The sequence below is a fragment of the Dama dama genome, chromosome 6 (assembly GCF_033118175.1).
Source record: "Dama dama isolate Ldn47 chromosome 6, ASM3311817v1, whole genome shotgun sequence".
NCBI lineage: Eukaryota > Metazoa > Chordata > Mammalia > Artiodactyla > Cervidae > Dama > Dama dama.
The window spans coordinates 18,631,759-18,657,272 of NC_083686.1; the positions used below are offsets into that span (position 1 = coordinate 18,631,759).

General features: G+C 43.0%; 1 protein-coding gene across 2 annotated transcripts in view; it reads left to right on the plus strand.

The window, feature by feature from the left end:
- Positions 1-25,514, plus strand: part of HPSE (heparanase) — a 40,307-nt gene that overhangs the window by 2,763 nt on the left and 12,030 nt on the right. For both annotated transcript variants that reach the window (XM_061145638.1, XM_061145639.1), the window contains exons 2-8: positions 10,519-10,664; positions 13,184-13,309; positions 20,076-20,249; positions 22,608-22,776; positions 23,234-23,281; positions 23,757-23,850; positions 24,301-24,407. In XM_061145638.1, the coding sequence (XP_061001621.1) occupies positions 10,519-10,664; positions 13,184-13,309; positions 20,076-20,249; positions 22,608-22,776; positions 23,234-23,281; positions 23,757-23,850; positions 24,301-24,407 (864 nt within the window). The remainder of the gene's footprint in view (positions 1-10,518; positions 10,665-13,183; positions 13,310-20,075; positions 20,250-22,607; positions 22,777-23,233; positions 23,282-23,756; positions 23,851-24,300; positions 24,408-25,514) is intronic.

The window sequence follows — 25,514 nt, forward strand, 5'->3', positions numbered from 1 at the left end:
CCATCTCCCCAGGATGGTTGGCACAGTGCCCGAAGTGACCTTGTCATCTCAGAAGACAAAATATTTAGCTTCCATCACAGAAGACGACCCAGGGCTTATCTGTCACAGGAGCAGAGAGTCACATGGACATCTTTGTATTTCATTTCCTCAAAAGTTAACTGCTTGGGTGAAGAACTGAGCAGATAAAAGCTGAAATACTAAGAAGGAAAGGATTATAAAAATAGCTGACACTCATTGAGCCGTCGTCACAGGCCAGCCCCCGTTCTAAGCATCTGCTGGGTATTAGTTCATTTAGTCCTTGCTACAGAGCTCTAAGGTCAGGACTGTTATTATCCCCATTTTTAAAATGAAGAGGTTGAATCTTAGGGAGATTCAACAGCTTGCCCATGATCAGCCAGCTATGAGATGAAGGAGCAGAATTTGAAACCAGATGCTAACTGCACGGACACAAAGACACAAAAAGAAAGTAAAGCAGTTTATATTTTTTTAAAGGCAGCAGAGGAAGGATGGGAGAAAAAGATTGTCTGGAAACAAACTGAGACGACTGATGGAAGGAAGTGAGAATAGGAAACTCAAGGCCCATTCCTCGATGGTACTTCAAAAAAGACCTCAGCAAATTCACAGATGGTTCTGGTTCCAGATTCCCATAACGGCAGACAGATGTGTTTTAGGGTTTGTTTGTTTGTTTCTTTGTTTGTTTCCCACATTTGCAATTAAAGAACATGGAGTACACAGCACTTCAATGCCAGTGAAAGAACAATCTAGAATCAGAAAGGAGCATCTTTTCAGTTTGCCCTCTTCCCGGAGGAAACTCATCAACAACCCTGGCAAAAACTTCCTAAGCCCGAAGATCTGGTTCTCAAAGACGGGAAGGCAGAGACCAGCACAACTCAATAGAAATAGAATGTGGGCCTCATGTGCAAGCCTCGTCATATAAAGTGTTCTAGTAGCCATACTTAAAAAAGGTAAAAAGAAACAGGAAGAACTAATTTTAATATTGTACTTTGCTTAATACAAAAGTATCCAAATTATTATCATTCAACATACAAATCAACGCAAAATATTAATGAGATATTTTACACTGATTTTCGAACCAAGTCTTCAAAGAAATCTGGTGTGTATTTTATATTCACAGAACGTCTCTGTTCAGATTAGCCCCATTTCAAGGGTTACCATGTGTGGTTACCATCTTGGCAGTGTAGCCACATTTCAATCAAGACACATATCAAGCACAGTTCACTAATTCAAGATAAAAATTAGAGTGCTGAGCCAGTGGTAGAAATCAGGAGTGCTACAGAGAAAAAACAGTGGCGCTACACAGTGACTATGCAGTAAAAATGCAGCAGTGTGTGCTTTTCAAAAGGATTTAACCCACTGGAAAAAAAAAAAAAAAAGACAAAAAAAAATAAAAAATAAGAAAAAAACAAAAAAACAAAAGGATTTAAACTTTGGTTCCCGTGGTTAAGACTCCAAGCTCCCAATGCAGGGGGCCCAGGTTCCATCACTGATCAGGGAACTAGTTCCCACTTGCTTCGTGGCATGCCCAAAAAAAGAAAAATGGTTTGCTTATTTTATTTCAGCAAAGTGCATCCCTTTTTGCCAATTTGACAAATACTTATTATTTGTAACTTTCAATAATCAGATTCCTTTCTCTTCATTGACAAAGTTGCTTTTCATCTAGGGAAAAGCACTTATCAGCAATGCCAAATGCATGTTTGGATAACTGATGTTTGCTTCCCTCGTGGCTCAGACAGTAAAGAATCTGCTACAATGCAGGAATACGGGTTCGATCCCTGGGTTGGGAAGATCCCCTGGAGAAGGGAGTGGCAACCCACTCTATTATTCTTGCCTTGAAAATTCCATGGACAGAGGAGCTGGTGGGTTTCAGTCCATGGAGTCGCCAAGAGTCGGGCATGACCAAGCGACTAACACTTCACCCTGTGTTCCTGTTGCTGAAAGAAAGAACCGCGGCCAACAAGACAACTGAGGACAATCACAAGCCATAGGCTCATATGTTTTGATCCCTGAGACTCTCCCCTGGTTGAACAGGCTCACGGTTCCCTTCCCTCCCAAACCATTCACCATGCAGCCTGGAGCCCTGCAAAATGGTAGCCTGGAACCATGCAAAATGGTAACCCTGCTGCATCCTCCTTGGAGAACATTCCTGCTTCTTCTTTGCCTTAGCTCAAATTGAGCTCTTCTCTGAAGACCCAAGTGGAGAAATAGATGCCACTCCTCCTCTGAAGTAACCTCTGGAGTAGAGGGTGTGCCTTGTCCAACACTGCAGCCCCTTCCCATTACCCAGGGCAGCTTCTAGATCATTGCCCACTGGTTTGAACTCCAGATTGCTGTGGTTCAAATCCCCAGTGGCTTGTTACCTTGAGCAGACGACCTAGCCTCGTTTTGTTCAGGTTCCTTGTCTGTAAAATGAGAGTAATAAAGACAGCTATCTCTTTGGGTTGTTTGGGGATGAAGTGAAATAATCTATACAAAGTGTCTAAAACATCCAGCGTGGATAATTGCTGCCTGCTGGAGAGGACTGTCCTGATCCGTGTGAGGTTCACCATCTCCACGTCTGGCTCTCCTCATCGGCTCCTTGCCACTGCATCTACTCCCTTCTTACTTACTCCTCCTTATTGATGACCAGCACTGATCTCAGTTTCCTCTGCACTCCCACGCCCCACCACCTTCCTAGGTGACTTCAAGTCCACTTGAATACTGTCTTTCAGTTTCTTCACATCCGCATTTTCTAATAATCTTCACTCAGTGTGTTATTGGAACCAGCTTCCACTGGCTTGTGAAATGTGTTCATTTCTTCCCAACTCCACATCCAGTGACATTAGTACCATTATCTTGAAATCAGCCCTGAAGGGAATATTTACATCATGGCAATTGTTAAAGGCAAAAAAAAAAAACAAAAAAAAAACAGGGCAGTTTCCTAGCACACACCATTTCATTTCAGCCACCTGATGCCATGCCTGTGGCTGGACTCTTTCCATCACTAAGAACCTTTCAACATCTGAACTCTTAAAACTTCTATTCTTGGACTATACGCCTCACTCTCTTAGGTTTTTTTGAGTCTGTGGATCCCAGTACAACCATTTTTTAAGTACCTCTACTGAATAGCCTCTTTCTTTTTCTATTCCTTCCATATCTGATTTAGGCCTCTTGGTTTACTCCATGAGTCATTCTTATGATAACAGCCCTCCTGTCTCATTTTTCTTCTTGCTAAAACCCAAACCTAACTTAGTCTAGCTATATTTTCCCTCTTGGGATTCTATAAGATGGCCATAAAGCCTGGAAATGGAAAACATTACCTAATCATGAATAGTCATGTGTATTAATAAACCAGTTTTAGGTACTTGCCTCTGCTTCCCGTCTCAATGGACACCCTGTATAGCTGGGCTATTACACTCTTAGGGGCAAAGAGGAATCTCCCAGCCACATGGATTGATGCTGCATTGGAAATTTCTGGCATCCAGATTTAATTGCTCTTTTTTAAAAACAATTTTAAGTAAGTGGATGAGGTTTTATTATAATTTAATTTATTTATTTATGGCCGTGCTGGGTCTTCCTTGCTGCACGGATTTTTCTCTCTAGTTGTGGTGTGAAGGCTTTTCGTTGTGGTGGTTTCTCTTGTTGCAGAGAACGGGCTCTAGGGCACACGTGCTTTAGTAGTTGTAGCTCCCAGGCTCTAGAGCACAGGCTTAATAGTTGTGGCTTAGTTGCTCCGTGGCATGTGAAATCTTTCCCAATTAGGGATCGAACAGGTGTCTCCTGCATTGGCAGGTGGATTCTTTACCACTGAACCAACCAGGGAAGCCCCCAGACTAACTTGGTCTTTGATGCTACTCCTTCATGCTCCTTTCCCTGCCTCTCTCCCTCTCCACTTCCTTCAAATCTCTGATCCCACCTCCAACTCATCACTCTTAGCCTGTGACCAAATTTCTCATTCCCGAAGAAAATGAAGTCACTAGACTGGAACTTGGGCTTCCCTGATAGCTCAGTGGGTAAAGAATCTGCTTGCAATGCAGGGGGCCCCCCGGTTCAATTCCTGGGTCGGGAAGATCTGCTGGAGAAGGGATAGGCTACCCACTCCAATACTGTTGGGCTTCCCTTGTGGCTCAGCTGGTAAAGAATCTGCCCGCAATGCGAGAGATCTGGGTTCGATTCCTGGGTTGGGAAGATCCCCTAGGGAAGGGAAAGACTACCCACTGCAGTGTCCTGGCCTGGAGAATTCCATGGACTGTATAGTCCATGGGGGTCACAAAGAATCGGACACAACTGAGCGACTTTGACTTTCAGACAGGAACTTCTTTTTCTTCCTGCCATCGAACCTACAGGTATAGCGTGGGTATGTCTAGCCTTCTTCCTTTCTCTCTCCTCAGGCCAGTTCTTCTAGCTCTGCTGTTGCTCCTGTCCACTCCTGCCTCCCCAAGGACTTTGCTCTAGCACTCACCTCTCCTCCCTCCTGTATCTTTTACCTCTCCTTTATTACTGGATCCTTCTTCTTAGCACAGAAACATCAAGTCTTTCCCCTCTCAGGCACCTCTGCAGGCACTGCTGTCTTTCTCCTCCTGTTTGTAGCCTTTCTAACTCCTCGTGTTTTCCGTGTTCCACCCGCATGATGACCTCATCATCATGTCAAAAAATCAATCTCTCCAACATCATCGGTGACCTTACTTTTTCAAGCATTTTTTTTTTAATTGTGGTAAAAGTCATATAAAGCATCCTATTTTAACCATGTGGAGGAGGAAATGGCAAACCACTCCAGTGTCCTTGCCTGGAGAATTCCATGGACAGAGGAGCCTGGTGGGCTACCGTCCGTGGGGTCGCAAAGAATCGGACACGACTGAGCAACTAACACACACATTTTAACCATGGGGCTTCCCTGGTGGCTCAGAAGTAAAGAGTCCGCTTGCCAATGCAGGAGACGCGGGTTTGATCCCTGGGTTGGGAAGATCCCCTGGAGAAGGGAATGGCAACCCACTCCAGTATTCTTGCCTGGGAAATCCCATGGACAGAGGAGCCTTCAGGGCTACAGTCCATGGGGTTGCAAAAGAGTCAGACACAACTTAGTGACTAAATAACAATAATTTTAACCATGTTTAACTGCATAGTTCAGTGGCGCTAAGTACATTCATGTGGTCGTGCAGCTCTCCCCATCATCCATCTCCTGAATTTTCCACCTTCCTACACTGAAACTCTGTCCCTATTAAGAACTAACTCCCCATCCACCCCATCCCCTTGGCCCCTGGCATCTACCAATGTACTTTCTATGATTTTGACTATTCTAGGTACTTTGCCTAAGTGGATTCAAACAGTATTTGCACCTAATGTATATTGGAATGCATTTTTAAGTTTCACTTAATGTAAGATCCATGGAATCTATACAGTCCATGGAATTCTCCAGGCCAGAATACCGGAGTGGGTAGCCATTCCCTTCTTCAAAGGATCTTCCCAACCCAGGGATCAAACCCAGGTCTCCCGCATTTCAGGCGGATTCTTCACCACCTAAGCTACCAGGGAAGCCCAGTATATGATCAGTGACCTTCATTTATTGAGAAATCCAATAAATACCTTTCAATCCTTGTCTTACTTGCCTCTATTATGGGTTGAATGTCTGCATGGCCCCCTACAGTTCCTATGTTGAAGTCCTCATTCCTGATACCTCAGTCTGTGACCTTATTTGGAAAAAATGTCATTGCAGACACAGTTGGGCTTCTCAGCTGGTGCAGTGATAAAGAACCCGCCTGCCAGTGCAGGAGACACGGGTTGGATCCCTGGGTCAGGAAGATCCCCTGGAGTAGGAAATGGCTACCCACTCCAGTATTCTTGCCTGGAGAATCCCATGGACAGAGGAGCCTGGTAGGGTCACAAAGAGTCAGACACAATTGAAGCAATTAAGCATGCCCACACGCAGACATAATTAGTTAAGAATTGGTCATACTGGAATGGAGTGGGCCCGCATTCAATATGACTGATGACCTTATAAACGGGGAATTTGGAAACAGACACGCACACACAGAGAACACCAAGTGTACTTGGAGCTGTTCTGCTCTGAGAAGCTTCCAGAAGCCGAAGAAAGGCCTGCAGTAGATCCTGCCCCAGCACCTGCCGGGGGAGCGTGGCCTTGCCAACATCTTGATTTCAGGCTTCTTGCCTCCAGAGCTATAAGATGACACAGGTCCATTGTTCAAGCCACCCAGTTTGTGGTGTCTTGCGACTACAGCCCTAGCAAACCAATTCAGTCTCCCAGAAGCACTCAGCAAGAGTGACAACTGAAATACTTTCTCACCCCTTCAGATCAGTGTCACTGCCGTGGCCGGGGGTTTATCCCACCACTCTAAGGTTCTTCACCACCTCTTCCTCTGGCTTGTCTCAATGGTGCTGTTCCCCGGGCTTCTGACCTAGGCCTTCTCCTTCTTTTTTATTACATTTTTAAAATTTATTTGGCTGTTCTGGGTCTTAGTTGCAGCATGCAAACGCTTCAGGATCAAACCTGGGCACCCTGCATTGGGAGCACTGGACCACTTAGCATTGGGAGCATCGGGAGCACTCAGCCACTGGACCACCAGGGAAATCCCAAGGCCTTCTTTTTTCACTTCACATAATCTCCTGAGTGGTTTCACCGCATCACTTGAATTACTCTTCAGACAGTGGTGTGTCAAGCAATGTTTCACACCTGGCTCTCTGAGAGGAGAGGAGACTGATTTATGTTTTTTTCTGATTTCTGTAGTCTAAACACCCCCGCCATGGCTGACTTCAAACTGCCAACAGTTAAACACTGGTTCTCAAAACAGAACAGTTGGCTCTCACAAGCTGGTACCAGCCTGTGCAGGGTGGCTCCCACACACCTCCGCTTTTGTGTCAGAGATAAGCAACTTATTTTTACACATACAGTAAAATAAAAATACCTGCAGACATTTCTTTCCACTAACGATTGTTCCAGAAACACAACACCCACCACAGCTTTCGTGTGTTCTTCGGTTATTTCCATGTCATTGTGGTGGTGGTGGTGGTGAATTATTTTCCTCCTTTCTTTTTTCCGTGTGTGATAGAAATACTGTACTTTTGTTCAGTTTTGTTTTTAGGACAAGCTCGAAGGTGTTTTAAATCTGGCTTTTGTCAGAGAGCATCAATATTGTTTCTCAAAACAAGAAAAGATTCCATTGCAAAGGAGACAAACAAAAAGGTCCTTGATACAATACTCTGAAACATGTGATTTTGTTTACTTGGCAGAAGCCACAGCATTGGGTTTTAATTCCATTCAGGAAACGGTCTATGTCTGACCCCTCATGCCCTGTTGTCAGGCTGGACTCGATTGTTCATGCACTTGGGCATGCTTGCTAAGTCGCTTTAGTAATGTCCGACTCATTGTGACCCTATGGACTGTAGCCCACCAGGCTCCTCAGTCCATGGGATTCCCCAGGCAAGAATATGAACTTTTATTAAGCACCGGCTGTATGCCAGGTACTTGTCTAGGTGCTTACCTGGACTCTGAGGAGATTCTGATGAGCCACCGAGTCCCTCCTTTCACAGAGCTTAGCTCGAGGTGGGGGTGGGGATAGATAGTAAACCAAGGAAACCCAGTAGAAGCTAATCTCAGAGACTGCTGGATGCTCAGAAGAAAACAAAGGCAGAGTAATGTGGTCAAGAGTAACTTGCGCCACCCCTTCCAGGAGCCAGGCTCTGGTGCTCCGACTTCAGAGGCAGGCTGTACGGGGACACCCGCCTTGAGATCCCACAGCTCCTGCCTGCATGCGTGTTCCCTGCATTTCCCAGACAGCGCCATTTCAATTGCTCTCCCATCTCAATTGCTTGCAGACATCAGCCCCACAAATCTAAAAGAACTTCCTCTGTCACCACACACAACCAATATTGAAATCAAGGACCAGTATCAGTGCCTGGCCAAAAAGCAGTGGAACGGGGCCAGCCTGAAGTGACTCCGCAGAAGTTCCTTATATCAGGTTTAGGGCTGCAACTCTGCCTGTGGGCTAGGGGTTCACTAGTTCACACCAGTGGTTCACATTAGTGGAACCACACTAGCCAAAGCACCAAAGCTGAGCACCGAGGAACTGATGATTTTGGTGCTGGAGAAGACTCTTGAGAGTCCCTTGGACAGCAAGGAGATCCAACAAGTCCATCCTAAAGGAAATCAGTCCTGACTATTCATTGGAAGAACTGATGCTAAAGCTGAAGCTCCAAGACTTTGGCCATCTGATGCGAAGAGCTGACTCATTAGAAAAGACCCTGATGCTGGGAAAGATTGAAGGCAGGAGGAGAACGGGACGACAGAGGTTGGATGGTTGAATGGCATCACTGACTCAATGGACCTGAGTTTGAGCAAACTCCAGGAGATAGTGAAGGACAAGGAAGCTTGGTATGCTGTACTCCATGACGCTGCAAAGAGTCGGGCATGACTGAGTGACTGAACAATAACTAAAGGGTAACCACACTAGTGGTTCACACTGAGCATTCACTGACTTTTAGACTGAGGACTCACCTCCCCTTTATGTGTCTTCTGAGCTCCAGACACACATGGCCAAGGGCCTGATGGAAATGGTTATTGGTGTACCACTGGTATCTTGCAACACTGAGCCCCATGCCTGCCTTCATCCCTGTCTCCAGTCTAACACCTATTTATTTTTCATCTCATCAAATGATATTACCATCTTCCAAGATGCTTCCCAGGAGTAATCTTGGATCCTTCTCCAACATTCCGTTAAATACTCAAGCTAGTATTTCTAGGTTTCCCAGGTAGCTCAGTGGTAAAGAATCTGCCTGCCAATGCAGGAGGTACAGTTTCAATTCCTGGGTGGGGAAGATCCCCCAGAGGAGGAAGTGGCAACCTATTCCAGTATTCTTGCTGGGAAAATTCCATGGACAGAGGAGGCCTGGTGGACTATAGTCTGTGGGGTCGCAGAGTCAGACACGACTAAGCATGCATGCCCACTAATATTTCTGTCTCCACTTCTGTCTTGAATTTATCCACCTCTCTTCATCCCTACTTTTGTTACCTGACCTCAGCCCATCACTTTCTTTCGATATTAACACGACCACAGTCTTGGTCCCTCTATTCAGTGACTTACATGGCAGCCTGGGATTCTTTTTTAAAACAAAAGTATGGTGCATTGCTTTAAATCCTCCCATGGCCACCATCTTATAAACCAGAACTCCTGGACATAGCAGCTCACCAGCCATCCATGATATGGTCCTGCCTGCCTCTCCAGTCTATCCTCTCCCAGAACCTCCCTTGCCCCAGTCTCCAGGCTCAAGCCACACCTTGAGCATCTTAAAAGAACTTGAAGTATTTTCGAGGGTCCCTGAACCTATGGTGGGTCCCGGCACAAGGAGATGAAACGCAAAGTGAGATTCATTCAGGGATGTTATCACTGTGGAACTGACTGAAATCCCCAACAGCACCAGAGAACTCTGGGAATGGTGGCATCTGCCAGGAAATCCTCAGAACCTCTTGAAAATAAATGGGAATGTTAGCTCGGACCAAGTAAGGATTCAGAAGAAAGTAATTTCTACTTGGCTACGAATCCAAATAAAACTAAACTGCAGGAAGGGGGAACAGGATGTCAAGAAATATTGGCAATTAGATAGTTCTCTGGCATGATTTTCCAACTTGAAACAAACCCACACATAAACTAATTAAATGGGCCATTTTGAGAACACACAGCACCAGTCCCATGTGTTTTAAGAGCTTTCCAGAGAGCATGGTGGCCAGGATCCCATATGTGAGGCTTCAGAAATACATGGCAGCTTGTTCCTGTTACCTGCGTCTTCTGTTTTCTTAGTTTTGTTCAGTATTCATGACATCTTCATCTTTCTGAGAGAATGGATTATAAATCACTTGAATTCGGTTCTATAACATTCTGTACCATTCTGAGCACCTAACAGGAGTGTTCTTGGCTTGATTACATATGCATTTAGAATTTCTTGAATTGGAAGTGTTCTTGGTGGATAGGAAATAGAATCTTACACCATTCTAAGTTATTTGACTTAAATTGAAAAGGATAGTTTTCCTTGGGGTGGAGATGGAGGTTGGTGAGGGAGAGGAGAAGGACTCATAAGTCTTTACGAACTTCTCTGGGAACATAAATTTTTGAAGACAATATATTTTTCAAAGAGACACAGAGTCATCTTTCCTGTAGTTTCCACTCTCTTGCGTCTTTTCCTCCATCAGTCACAGAAGATTATGAAGTCTCTGAAAGCACTAAACCCTATCCTGCTAGTCAGGTTGAAATATAAGCTCTTGGCTGAGTCAGATGCCTCCCAGTTGTCTTCAGATGCCTATAAGAGCAGCCTTGCAAATAGAAAGATTACAGTTGAGACGATGTCCCCGTTAGAGTGATATGACTTTTAGAGTGTTATGACTTCTCTCTCCAGCGCCCTTACAGCTAGATGTTAGAAACTGGGTCCACCAAGAGAGAAGGGAGTCAATGTGTAGACGTCATTTTCTTGGGGGGACAAAAAATAATTTTAATTTCTTGCTTGTCTTCATAACAGTTCTTCAAAGCTTCGTACCTTGGCCAGAGGTTTGTCTCCTGCATACCTAAGATTTGGTGGCACCAAGGCAGACTTTCTCATTTTTGACCCCAAGAAGGAACCAGCCTTTGAAGAGAGAAGTTACTGGCTATCTCAAGTCAACCAGGGTGAAACTTTTTAAAGATTACCCATTTATTTGAATTCGCTTGAGTTGGTCACGAGCATTCTCAGAGAGCTGTTTGTCACATCACCAATTGATAAGAGATGAAGGGTTCCCAGTGGAACTGTGGGGATGCCTACACAAAAGGAGGAAGCAGTGGGCAGGTTTCCTCCTCTTGATGTTCTCAGGAATGTGAGACGTGGGGGGGCATGGGGAAGGTGCTGAACACGGCTTTAAGAGAGTTAGTGTTACTCCCTCAGTCTTGTTCGACTCTTTGCGACCCTATTGACTGTAGCCCTCCAGGGGATCTTCCCGACACAGGGATCGAACCCAGGTCTCCAGCATTGCAGGAGAGTTCTTTACCGTCTGAGCCACCGGGGAAGCCCTTAGAGAGTTAATTGTGTTGTAAACAGAACAAAGATCATAACTAAAGGGCAGAACTGCCTAGAGCAACCTGTGGGGAGAAATGCACCAAAACAGAGAGTATTCCCTGCTGAAGAGACAGCGCTGATTGAAACTCATTTATTCCGGAAAATGTGGATGAAAGGTGTAATAAGGGGATGTGGAGATACGCTCTGTGTCTAAGAATGGATTTTAAGGCTTGATTTGTTGGGCAGTGGTTCTCAGACTTTATTGACTATACAGTCACCCAGAGGGAGTTTGAATATTTGAATTCCTGGGCGCCAGCCTTAGATTACAAGTTGAGCAAGCTCCTGCTTGTGATTCTAAATTTTAGGAGTCTGTGGGCTTCATCTGAAAAACACGCTAAGGCACCATGAGGATTTGCCCTGTGTCTTTCATAAGTGCTATACAGACATCAAATGGAAGTTAAATTAGTATCTTAACAATTATTGAAAATACCATATATATCTGAATTACAATAATGTATTATGTATATATTAATGAACAATATTTTGCTATTTTAAATATTACATTTTTTTGTGGTTAGGAAGTGTTTAGAACAGTTAATCAGTAACTGGGCCAAAGTTAATAGAATAGTAATTAGGAAAAAATGAACAAAAGCAGGAAGGTTTTCTTGGAATAACATGTCAAAATATATTTAGACCTGGCCCTTTCTCCCCAGTCAGTCATATGCGTTTTGAAGTTCTCATAAGTTTACATAGGAGTCTGTCCATCATTCATCAGTTTTCTTCATCCTGGTGGGCAGAGATCACTGGGATTATCCAAGTGCTTCTGAAACATCCTTTATGAGGGACTTCCCTGGTGGCTCAGGCTGTAAAGAATCTGCTGGCAATGCAGGAGACCCAGGTTCCATCCCTGGGTCAGGAAGATCCCCTGGAGGAGGGAATGGCAACCCACTCCAGTAGTTTTCATTCTGCCTGCCCTCTGATGGATGAGGATTAGAGGCTTGTGGAAACGTCTTGATGGGAAGGACTGACTGTGGGGGAAACTGGGTCTTGCTCTGATGGGCAGGGAATGCTACTCAGTAAATCTTGAATCCAATTTTCTGCCAATGGGTGGGGCTGTGCTCCCTCCCTGTAGTTCGGCCTGAGGCCAAACTGTGGTAGGGATAAAGATTGAAGGGAGGAGGAGAAGGGGACGACAGAGGGCGAGATGGTTGGATGGCATCACTGACTCAATGGACATGAGTTTGAGCAAGCTCCGGGAGATGGTGAAGGATAGGGAAGCCTGGTATGCTGCAGTCCATGGGTCTCTAAGAGTCAGACACAACTTAGCGACTGAACAACAACCCACTCCAGTATTCTTGCCTGGAGATTCCCTTGGACCGAGGAGCCTGGTGGGCTACAGTCCATGGGGTCACAGTGTCGGACCCGACTGAGCAACCAACACTTTCTGGAACATCGTTTTTATGAACACAGGATGGATGAGGCACCAGCTGTCAGGAAGCCAGAATGTGAAGCTTCTGAGAAAGGAAGTCACAGGGGGTCAGCCAGTCCTGGCAGCTTGAGCCTGGCAGCCCTGCTGCCTCATGATAAAGAAGTATGACAAGTACTATCCTGCCGGACAGGATGGGGTGGATTTGTCCAAGTACATACGCTGTGGTCTCGGGTGCTTTGATGATACCAGATATGAAGGAATACAAGTCAGCATTCCCTGTCCTACCATTTTGGCAAGAGGAAATTGCCACAAAGCAGATATAGTCCATGCCAAGCAAATTGCTATGTATTTTGAAAATGAACCTTAAGAGAACTGAACAATGTTTTGTCTTCCAGGGGGGTTCTCTAGTAATTTCAAGTTTCCAAGGAGCCTCCTGAATTGCTAAATAACTTGAAGTTATGTGCAGTGTATCTGTGACCAGTATATGTGTGGTGTTTCTTAGGAAACATGCCCTTTGGCTGTTTGTTGTTGTTGTTTTGTGGTGATTGGTCAAGCAGCAAGTTTGACATATGTAACAGAATACATCTTTCTCTGATCTTAGACCCCCAGGCCAGAAACTCAGCTATCCTGCTTTAGTTCACATATATAGCTAGGTAAATAAGTGTATGGGATTTCAACCTTATCATTGTAAAAGTAGATTCTCTGAATTTTTCCTTCCATTTGCAGATATTTGCAAATCCGGATCCATCCCTTCTGATGTGGAGAAGAAGCTGCGGTTGGAATGGCCCTTCCAGGAGCAACTGCTGCTCAGAGAACAGTATCAGAAAAAGTTCAAAAACAGTACCTACTCAAGTAAGAAACGAAAGGCACCCTTCTGGTGTCCCAACCCCTGAAATGTTTGGATGGCTTGAACTTGGACTGAAATTTCAGAAGCCCTGTAGTAGTCATAGAAAGCTGCATAATCCTCAAATGTTAGCAAGAGTTAGTGGACAGTCTTGAACCCCAGGTTTCTGTTTTCTTTACCTGACTTTGCCTACTAGCCAGGGAGTCATTCATTCTATTGTATCCATAGTATGAATAGTGTATAAATATCAATCCCAGTCTCCCAACTCATCCCACCCCATGCCCAGTTTTCCCCCTTGCTCTCCATACATTTGTTCTTACATCTGTACCTCTATTTCTGCTTTGCAAATGAGATCATCTATACCATTTTTCTGGGCTTCCCAGGTGGTGCTAGTGGTAAAGAACCTGCCTGCCAATGCAGGAGACATAAGAGACTCAGGTTCGATCCCCGGGTCGGGAAGATCCCCTGGAGGAGAGCATGGCAACCCACTCCAGTGTTCTTGCCTGGAGAATCCCATGGGCAGAGGATCCTGGTGGGCTATAGTCCATAAGGTCGCAGAGAGTTGGTCACAGCTGAAGCAATGTAGCACGCATGCACACACGCATACCGTTTTCCTGAGTAGATAACTAATGAGAACCTACTGTATAGGTCCGGGAACTCGGCTCGGTGCTCTGGAGTGACCTGAACAGGAAGGAAATTCAAGAAAGGGAGTGTATGGATACCTGTAGCTGATTCCCTTTGCTGTAGAGCAGAAACGAACACAACATTGTAAAGCAGTAACAATTTATAAAAAGAATCATTCATTCACGAGCTAATAATGACCTTAACTGCTCTGAAGAACTAGGAAGTCAAGGAAGACATGAATACATTCCTTGAGAAAAAGTAAAATACAAAAAAGTGTGAAGAGTGAAATGTGAAATCATTCACATCTCATTGTCCATTCTGTTTCCCCTCCCAGAAGCAGCCCCTGTGATGAACTGTGTATCACTGGCAGGGCAGCTTTCTCGTTTTCTTTCCTGCATGGCTTTGAAAACACAGGACTAGCTCAGCTAGCCAGGAATTTATTTCCATTCATGGAAATAGTTTTCCAGTGTTTAAATAGGATGATGTTGTCACTTGTGTGTGGATGTGCTGTGTGCTCGGTCGTGTCTGACTCTTTGCAACCACATGGACTGTAGCCCGCCAGGCTCCTCCATCCGTGGAAGTCTCCAGGTAAGAATACTGGAGCAGGTTGTCATTCCTAAACCAGGACATCTTGCCAACCCAGGAATCAAACATGTGTCTCTTTCATCTCCTACACTGGCAGGCAGATTCTTTACCACTCCACCACCTGATGTTGTTACGCAGATCTCTAAAACAAACAAGCAATCCTTATCTAACTGTGAAATATATTTTTATCTGAAAATTGATGCTTTATACCCAACTAAGGGATGATGTTGCCCCAGATCTCAGTTAAGAAAATGTCCTGTGTAGATACTCTACAACTATCTTCTTTTGACTTCTGAAAAATAATTGATCTTGAAGTTAAATTGGGCTAGTCAACATTTCTAAGAGTATATTTTGACACTAAATTATTTCTTTGTAAGATTTTACTATAAACTATCTGGATTCCAGTGTATCCAATGAATTTTTAAAAATATTTTTTTATGTATAAGGTACAGGAGAAAAGTAACATGTAAGAAATCAGAAAATAGGTTATATGCTAATATAAAATGTAGTCCTCTAAATTATTTTTTGCATTTTGAAGCAGAGGGCTGTGGGGGAAATCCTCTAATCCTTTACTAACATGATCTATGGGACTTCCCTGGCAGTCCAGTAGTTAAGATTCTGCACTTCCAATGGGGGGAGTATTTGTTTAATCCCTGGTTGGGAAAGTAAGGTCCCACATGCCGCGTGGTGTGGCCAAAAAATAAAACGTATCTTTTAAAAAAAGATTAAAAAAAATAATATGATCCACGGTTGAACAAAATCTGGCATGACAGGGCCTTCTCAGATCCCATTCAAGGAATGACAGAAGTCCAAGAGGCCTGCAGCAGTAAGGTCTCATTTGTAATAAATCATCATATAGGCCTGCTAGAAGATGCCATGCTATTAGGCATATAGAGTCGCAATTTTTTCTTGGTCATCTTAAACATATGCCAATTTACCTTAAATTTTTCTTTAAAAATGTTTGCCACCTCACATGATCTTTTTAGAACCAAGATGGTAGGTTTTCAGCATCTTTTCCCTGCCGCTGGAACTTGGACCTTCCTAGTTTCTACACCAGGGGAGAGCCCTTCTTTCACTAACTGTGTTGCTGGGTTAGTATAATCCCAGCCACCCTGTTGGCGATGCTACAATGTATGACAAATACTACACAGAGTTAATTGTGTTTGGAAATATTTTGACTTCTGATTTTAAAATTTCTATTTTAATCCGCATGTCTTAGAAACATATAGATAGAAATCTACTGTGTTTGGTCTGGGCAGCAACTCATTGTAGGGATAAGTATCTAAGAAGCTCATAGATGTTGCTACACTTGGTTCTGCATCTGTGGCCAAGGCTGATAATGTCTGAATAACTGAGAGTGGCATCATATGATGGAAGAGGTAGCAAAAGTCTGTTGTGTTCTTTGCTTAGTTAATGGCCTGCCCCTTTGAAACAGGTGTCCTAGAAGCTCTAGGTAAGTTTTCTAATTACAGGACACATCGGATGCTGTGTTTCACTTAAGTAGAAGATGACAACAACATTTGTCATGAGAATATAAATTCACATTGTAAACCTGTCTGGGCAGGAAAAGGAAGCAGTGTTATAGGTGTAATTTTGGGTGTGATTTCAGAAAGGAGGATCCCTTTATTAAAATAATCATCTTTAATGAGCTAATTGTTTTCTCTCTTTCTTCTCCACCTTCCTTCCTCATTGTCCCACTCCCAGACTGGATGCTGAACACACTGACATAAATGGAAATGGCACAATAGTCGGTGCCTATGTTTAATGGTTCATTTAGATTATCTTGGTCCCAGGGAGTTTTCCACCCTCTCAGACAGTGAGAGATAAGAGACTGGATAACGACTGGGAATTGGATAATTAACTATGAGTTTTCTTATTCTTATTTTGAGGAGGGAATAGGTTGGGTGAGTTTTATTTTATTTTTAAAATTAATTTTTATTGAAATGTAGTTGCTTTGCAGCGTATTAGTTTCCACCGTACAGCAACATGAATCAGCTGTGCGTATACACCTGTCCCTTCTGTTTTGGATTTCCTTCCCACGTAGGTCACCATAGAGCACTGAGTCCAGTTCCCTGAGTTACACAGTATGTTCTCATTGGTCACCTATGTTATACAAAGTATCAATAGTGTCTATATGTCAGTTTCAATCTCCCAATTCACCCCATCCCTCACAAGCCACCCAAATCCCCCCCTCCAACTTGGTGGGTTTTTTAAAATTTATTTATTTTTGGCTGCACCGTGTCTTTGTCACTCTACCAGGGCTTTCTCTAGTTGCCATGCGAGGACCTCTCATTGCAGAGGTTTCTCTTGTTGGGGAGCACGGGCTCTAGGGTACGAGGGCTTCACACTTGTGGTGTAGGGGCTCGGTCGTCTAAGCTCACAGGCTCTGGAGCACAGACTCAATAGTTATGGCACGTGGGCTTCATTGCTCCTCGGCATGTGGGATCTTGCCTGACCAGGGATCAAACATGTGTCTCCTGCATTGTCAGGCAGATTCTTAACCAATGGACCACCAGGGAAGTCCTGCAGTTTTATTTTCAAGAGTGGATTTGAACTCTGTAAGATATAGCCCTTATCCTAGGAGACGTTACTGCTATAGAATGTGAAGCTACTTAAAGTGTATTTGGAAAAATGAGGAGATAGAGGAAGAGTAAGGTATGAACTGAATAAATACTCGGAAATGTAAACATTCTAGGTTTCTTGAAAATGCTGTAACTTTTGTTGTGATTCTAGGCAATAACAGAGCTTTACATCTATAAGAGTTTTCTATGGTTTACAAAGGGTTTTCCCATGTGCTATTTCAACTTGGTTCTGTGAGGTAGATGGATGATGGTACTAGTTCCAGGTCTGTAGATCGGTACCTGAGGCTTATGCAGGTTGAAGGGTCATCGCTGATCATTCAGTCTTTAAGTGGGAGGGTAAGGCCCAAACTCAGGTATGTGATTCTTGATTGAGGACACATTCTCAACTTGATTTGCTATAGATGTGTAAAATATAGCTGTGACTATGACAGTCAGAGAGCCTTTATAACAGGCTCTAGTAATACGGCTGCTGCTGCTGCTGCTACTAAGTCGCTTCAGTTGTGTCCGACTCTGAGCCCATAGACGGCAGCCCACCAGGCTCCCCCGTCCCTGGGATTCTCCAGGCAAGAACACTGGAGAGGGTTGCCATTTCCTTCTCCAATGCATGAAAGTGAAAAGTGAAAGTGAAGTCGCTCAGTCATGTCCAACTCTTAGCGACCCCATGGACTGCAGCCTACCAGGCTCCTCTGTCCATGGGATTTCCCAGGCAAGAGTACTGGAGCGGGTTGCCATTGCCTTCTCCGAGTAATAAGGCACTGTCACCAAATAGCTCTGTGATATTGGGCAAAGCTCTTTATTTCTTTGGGTGTCAGTTTTCTCATAGAAAAATGAGGATGGGCACCAACTCATTGTAGGAATAAGTCTCTAAGAAGCTCATAGATGTTGCCACACTTGCGGAGGACTCCATAAAGGCCATAAAGGACTCCATAAAGGCCCACGCTGTCCTTCACTCTAGCCCTAAGATCCCAGGAAGAAACTGCAAGACTCAGAGAGCTTTTCAGCCCCCGATGTCTATAAGTCCTTGATGACAGGCAGCAGTTTTGTGGAAGTGGGTGACACAGCAAATATCAAAAACACCAAAAATAGCTTGCTAGTGTCGTTACCGCTCCTCAGCTATTATGGGCAGTATTAAATTTATGGTTTCACTGCTATGATAACCCAAGTAGTTCAGGCTGAAGACTTAGAAACAAAACCACTTTTAAGGAGAAAGGGGGTAAATCTGCCAGATAGAGATTTTTTTAAAACTAGGGGAGAGACTTCCCTGGTAGCCCAATGGTTAAGAGTCCGAGTTCCCGATACAGGGATATAGGCTCAATCTCTGGTCAGGGAACCAAGATCCCCACTTGCCACAGGACATGGCCAGAAAAGATAGAAATTTAAAAAAAGGGAAATGAACTAAAGGAGTGAGTTTCTGTTTAATAGATAACTCTAAAATATACATTAAGATCACCAGATGTATGCAGATACTGATTTAAAGATGACACTCAAAAATACATTGTTGCCAGGCTTCCCTGGTGGATTTATGATAAAGAATCTGCCTGCCAAAGCAGGAGACATGGAATTCAATCCCTGGTTTGGGAAGGTTCCACATGCCACGGGGCAACTAAGGCCACGTGCACCAACTACTGAGTCAGCTGTCTACAGTCCGAGCTCCACAAGAGAAGGTACCGTGGTGAGAAGCCAGTGCACCACAGCTAGAGAGTAGCCACCACTGTCCTCAGCTAGAGAATAGCCCGTGCAGCAACAAAGACCCAGCAGAGCCAAAAATAAAAATAAATAAAATAAATACACCGTTGCCACTCTCAGAAAGAGATTATAGGCTAGCTAATGGTTAAAAAGTTCTTGGTTAAAAAAGTTAAAAACTTTTGGTTCAAAAGTTCCAAAGCTTTAGTAATCCCTTTGTGATTCTGTAATTTTTTTTCACAGCACATCTAGCCCAAAAGAAATGCCTAAGAGTTTCAATTAAACTGTTAGGTTCGAACAACCTTATGGTAATAGTTTTCCTCATGTCCAATAGATGTCGATGTGTTCCCTTGCAAATTTAAAAGATTCTGCAGTGCCCTTGTAAGTCGGGTTGCCTGGTTAAATTTTAATTTCAAATAAACAATCATTTCTTTACTGCAGGTTTTTTCAAATATTGTATTTGACATACACTAAAAACTATTCATTATTTATCTGAAGTTCAAATTTAACTGATGTCAGATGTCCTATATATTCATCTCCTAAACTGTCCCGGTAAATTCACTCCCCAGGGTGCCTTAAGGCCAAAGGAAAAGAGGTCAACCGAGGCTGAGGTGGTTAGAGAGCATCACTGACTCAATGGACGTGCATCTGTGCAAACTCCAGGAGCTAGTGGAGGACAGAGGAGCCTGGCGTGCTGCACTTCATGGGGTCACAGAGAGTCAGACACGACTTAGCGACTGAAGAACAACAAAAGGCTACCTTGGCACTGAGTTTGGAAACCACATCCCTAGAGCCCTAAGCCAGTTTTTTAAATGTAAAATTCCATTTGTTAATATTTTGGATTAATAAATTATATACATGATTTTTTCAAAGAATGTTTTAAAAAGCTAATCAAAATTACCAAGTCATTTTGTGACTGAGTTTGTGAGTGGGGATTTTTAGGTTATGAAGAGTGGAATTTGTGTTGACTAATGAAAAGTCTGGCCTTGCATGCTGAGCACTGAGTTTCCCCAGTTCACCTGAGGTCACTTGAGCAAAACCCAAGTGTCAGACCAAACCCTCTGGTACGTTCCATGGACTTGATTCAGCAGCTAAAGCAAGTAAAGTCATATTAGCTTTTTTTTTTTTCATCCAATTTTTTGGGACTCCTATTCATCATTATAAGCACTCATTAAGACTAGAATTCCTTCCATTTAACTACAGAAATAGTAATTCATTATGAGGAGCAAATCTGGAAGCCTTCATCACTTTGACATTCAGGTGCTGACCTAACCATGAAATGGCAACATTTTTCTTTTAGAACACTCAGTGGATATGCTATACACTTTTGCCAATTGCTCAGGACTGAACTTGATCTTTGGTCTAAATGCATTACTACGAACCGCAGATATGCACTGGGACAGTTCCAACGCTCGGTTACTCCTGGACTACTGCTCTTCCAAGAATTATAACATTTCTTGGGAACTAGGCAATGGTAAGTGCCTCCCATCTCCAGAAACATTTCCATAATAAGGAGATTCCCCTTTGGCATTATTTGTTCCTATTTATGACCTTTTTATTAATAGCAAATATGCCTTTTGTCTTGGAATAGTTGTGTAAGTGCTCAACGGTGCAAGTTTGGAATTGTGGCCGAAAACTCCTTAATGTAGCCCAGATGTTATTGATCATCCCAGTTTACATTTGAGCACTACCACAGCTCCCTTGCCTGCCAACGCAGGAGATTGTAAGAGATGAGGGTTCAGTCTCTGGGTTGGGAAGATCCCCTGGAGGAGGAAATGACCACCCACTCCAGTATTCTTGCCTGGAGAATCCCATGGGCAGAGCAGCCTGGCGGGCTGCAGCCCATGGGGTCACGGGTCGGACACGACTGGAGAAACAGCATGCGCAGCTCCCTGATTCCTTTGGGATCTTTAGGGTCACGTGGCAGGTCGCCTGGCAGGTTGGACTCAAGCAGTTTGCTTCTACCTTTCCATTCCTTCATCTGTTCTCCTCTTGTCATTTAATCTCAGCAACCCCATCCTGACATTCATAATAGGTTCAAGCTAGAAGTTCCAGGACAGAGTTCCCTCTAGGTCAGGCTCTTGAGTGTCTCCTTCTTCATTCTTTTTTTGCAAGGAACTTATCAATTCTAATTAAAGTGGGTCTTCTCTGGTGGCTAAGATGGTAAAGAATTCTGCCTGCAATGCAGGAGGCCCAGGTTCAATATCTGGGTGGGGAAGATCCTCTGGAGAAGGAAATGGCAACTCACTCTCGTGTACTTGCCTGGAGAACTCCATGGACAGAGGAGCTTGGTGGGTACAATCCATGGGGTTGCAAAGAGTCAGACACAACTGAGCCACTAACACTTTCACTTTCAAAGTGCTAATTAGCTACATCCATTCAAACGTATTGACAGTGCTTTGTCCATACATCAGCCAATGGAACTGAAAATAAAATGGAAAGTGAGATGGTAAATACAATTTTGACCTTCATTTCATAGATGACCAAAGAGACACAAAAATGTGAGCTAAATATATAGCTGTGTGCGTACATCTGTGCTTAGTTGCTCAATCATATCCAACTCTTTGCAACCCCATGGACTGTAGCCCACCAGGCTCCTCTGCCCATGGCATTCTCCAGGCAAGAATACTGGAGTGGGTTGCCATTTCTGCCTCAAGGGGATCTTCCCAACCCAAGGATTGAACCCACGTCTCCTGTCTCCTGCACTGTAGGCAGATTCTTTACTTATGATGCTAGGTAATTATGAGTTAGAGAAATCTTAGAGGAGTTAGGATTTGAACCCAGGCAGTCTGGCTCTAGAACGAGGTCATTGCTCTCTCGAGACTTCTGTTCTGGGGGTAAGGAGCCAGACCTACCAGAAAGCAAGCAAAGAAGTGATACATATCTATAGTGGTATGTGTTATGATAAAGTCTAGCCACAGATTTTGGGGTTCGGTGGCTGAGGATAACTGACAAGGTGAAGCACTGAAGCAGAATAGAAGGAAGGATAGAGGCAACCATGTCTTAGGTAGATGCTCTGACCAAGTTTACTGAAGCAACTATGTGAACCATAGGTCATCCTTACCTGTCTCTGTACATTCCCCGCCCCCCCTATTTTTCTACCCTACCCATCCCCAAATCCTTCTGCTCTTCAGGGCAAGATAAAACAGTGATGTCATCATGTGTCCCTCTTCTTTGGGTTCCATTTTTCAAAGAAGGTCTGGTTTCCAGGGTAAAGCAGAAGAATAAAGTAATTTGGAAAGTAGATTAGACATTTTCCGTGCCTTCCTCCCATCTCTTCAGTTTTGTTACTTCCAGATTCACGTGCATACATAATTTGCCCTTATAATTCTCAATAAGACTTTTTTTAAAGAATTTATCTTAATTTTTATTTGCTATTAAGATAACTTTTGACATTATAAGGGCAATATGGAGCTTCAAAAAATTCTAACTAGTGAAGATGACACATGCATATGGCATTTCACAGATAAACAGTATAAGCTCAATAAGACTTAATTATATTGTAGAAATGGGTTTTTAAATGCCTTCTCCCTGCACAATCTTTTTAAAAGTAAATTAGGCTATTAAACACTCGATACGGACTATCTCTTGAATATCCATTGGTTTAATGTACCCATCATTAATTTCCAACTGTTTTATTACCCCCTCATACTTCAGTTATATAACTTAAATTTTTGTTTTCCTGTAATATATTCTTTATAACTAGATAACTTACCTTTCTTGACTTTGGATTCTAAGTTTTTGTAATGTGAAAAATGCTCTGTTGCTTTTATGTTGGCTTCTAAATAGAAAAAAATTTTAGGTGAGCATTTTGAGAATTGCTGTCTTTCAGAACCTAACAGTTTCCAGAAGAAGGCTGGTATTTTCATCGATGGATGGCAGTTAGGAGAAGATTTTATTGAGTTGCATAAACTTCTAGGAAAATCTACTTTCAAAAATGCAAAACTCTATGGTCCTGATGTTGGCCAGCCTAGAAGAAAGACTGTTAAGATGCTGAAGAGGTAAGAGCTAGAGGAAGCAGAGCCACTTTTCTTAAAAATATTTTTCTTTGGTGGAGGATCCTCAATAAACCACCTATTATTAAATAATCTTTGGACTTCCCTGGTGGTCCAGTGGTTAAGATTCTGTGCCTCCATTTCAAGGGGCGGGGGGGCAGGGTTTGCTCCCTGGTCAGGGAAGTTCCACATGCTGCATGGTGCAGCCAAAATAAATAAATTAACCAATTTGTTGCCTGACTGGATGGTTTACCAAAAGAGCAAATACTGACTGGCTCAGAGTATCAAAGATTTTGGGGCAAATGGCACCTGTGATAAAAATTTGTATTAGAATTAGGAAGTTTGTGTTGCTTTATCCTAAAGTAATAACCAGCCCGTTTCTAGGGAAAATAACTCATGTGCATATATTGTGTGCATATATTATCCATATCAGGATTAAGTGATAATAGCTTTTTTTTTCTAGTTTCCTAAAGGCTGGGGGAGAAGTGATTGATTCAGTTACATGGCATCAGTAAGTATGTCTCCTACTGTTAATACTAAGAAAGTACAGCTAGCTTTACTTATGACCTAGTTTTCAAAACAATGTTTTCATTAAGTGCTAATTGACTTTATAGTGTTTAAAGCAGCATTGTACTAGGATTTTAATATTAATAAAGCAAAATTTTTAACTAATTTTAAGTAACATGGTGGTTTCTACAAGATCAAAGCACACTTTCATTTAAGTCATGAAACAGATAAGTGGCTAAAATGAATATACTTGCCAAAGAATGGATAACCCACAATACCTACACTTGTGACTATGTTTTCTCAAGACAGAGTAACTGGTCTCCTCCTATCTTATTCTTGCCTTAGTAGAACCTCTGCCTTTTTTTTTTAAATAGCACAGGGGTGGGAAGAAGTAGAAAGGAGGGCAAAGGTTGCTAATTAACTTAAAAGCAGAAAGTAAAGTTTGTTATTTCTTCCTGAATATTTTCTGAATAATTCAGCTACTATGTGAATGGGCGAATTGCTACCAAAGAAGATTTCCTAAACCCTGATATATTGGACACTTTTATTTCATCTGTGCAAAAAACTTCCCAGGTAATAGTCTTTTTTTTTTTTTTCTCTCTCTCTCTTTTTAATGTTAAACCAAAGTACTTTGTAGTCTAGCTAGTCCTAAATTCTGTGGGTATATAAATTTACATGTTTTTTCAGTTTTAGAGAACAGGCACTAGGTCTTATTTACCTTCAGTTTCGTCCTCTTAGCATTGGGTCTTACCCATGTTTATTGATTAGAAATTAAAAATACTTCCCACAGCCGTTCAGTAGAATAAACTCTCGTAGTCTGTAAGAATGGGGTTATTTGCATTCCTTCCACATCTAGTATTCCAATAAAAGTTAACTACCCAAAACCTAAATGACTGGGAACATATTTTGTAACTGTATTGGATGATGGGTCTGGGAATGCGAGGGTTTGAATGTGGTGTAATCTTTAGCACCATATTTGGTCCTCTTGCTTGCAATTACTAAGGAGATTTTCCTGTTCCATAGGTTGTTGAGGAGACCAGACCCCACAAGAAGGTTTGGTTAGGAGAGACCAGTTCTGCATTTGGGGGTGGAGCGCCCTTGCTGTCCAACACCTTTGCCGCTGGCTTTATGTGAGTGAACCTGCAGTTGTCTCAAGGACCGGATAGTACTCTCCTGTTCTTCTATTCAGCTGAAATAACTCATCAGCCAAAAATCAAAGACAGTTTCTATGGCTGAACTCCAAAATTCATGCCAGATTTTGCAATAAAATGATATACTAAATTAGTTGGACATCTTTAATGCATGCCCCAGATTAATCATTGTATGAATGAACTGCTTTAGAAGTTTTGTTCCTTACTTATGGCCCATAACTATGTGAGGCATTCCTTTCTCTAAAGAAGTACATGGTAAAAGAGTGTATCAAGAGGCTTGACCCTGAGAAGGATACTGAGTACCTATAGCTCTATTCATAGATTCTCAAGACCGTTTAGAACCCGGAAGTAGGAGGTCACACCCAAGGGGCTGCCAATGAGTTTAAAGATTTACTAAATCACCACCTTGTCCAACCTCCACAAACTTGACTGCTTGAAAACCAACTTGTTTACTTACATTCTATTACTAGGTTAATGCTCTTAACCTAATGTTCTGTATCCTCACTGTGTTTTATTCTCTTTCCTCTCCTACCCTCATTCTTAGAAGCCCCGAATAAAGCACACATCTTTATCCTTATGTAGGGGCATGAGGAATAGAGAAAAGAGTGGAGGTGTTTGTTTTGCCACTAAATAAAGATGGAGGGGAGTTCCCTGGTGGTCCTGTGGTTAGGACTTTGCCTTCCAATGCAGGGGGTGCAGGTTCAATCAACTGGTTGGGGACCACATGTCTCTAGATCAAAAACCAATCGCCAGTCCAGGTTCGATGCATGAGACAGGGTACTCAGGGCTGGTGCACTGGGATGACCCAGAGGGATGGGATGGGGAGGGAGGGGAAGGGGGGTCAGGATGGGGAACACATGTACACCCATGGCTGATTCATGTCAATATATGGCAAAACCACTACAATATTGTAAAGTAATTAGCCTCCAATTAAAATATAAAGAAAAACCAAAACATAAAACAGAAGCAGTACTATAAGAAATTCAAGAATGACTTTAAAAATGGTTCACATTAAAAAAAAAATAGGAGGAAAGAGGTGTCCATAGAAGCTTATTATTTTGCATTTCACTAACCACCAGCAACCTT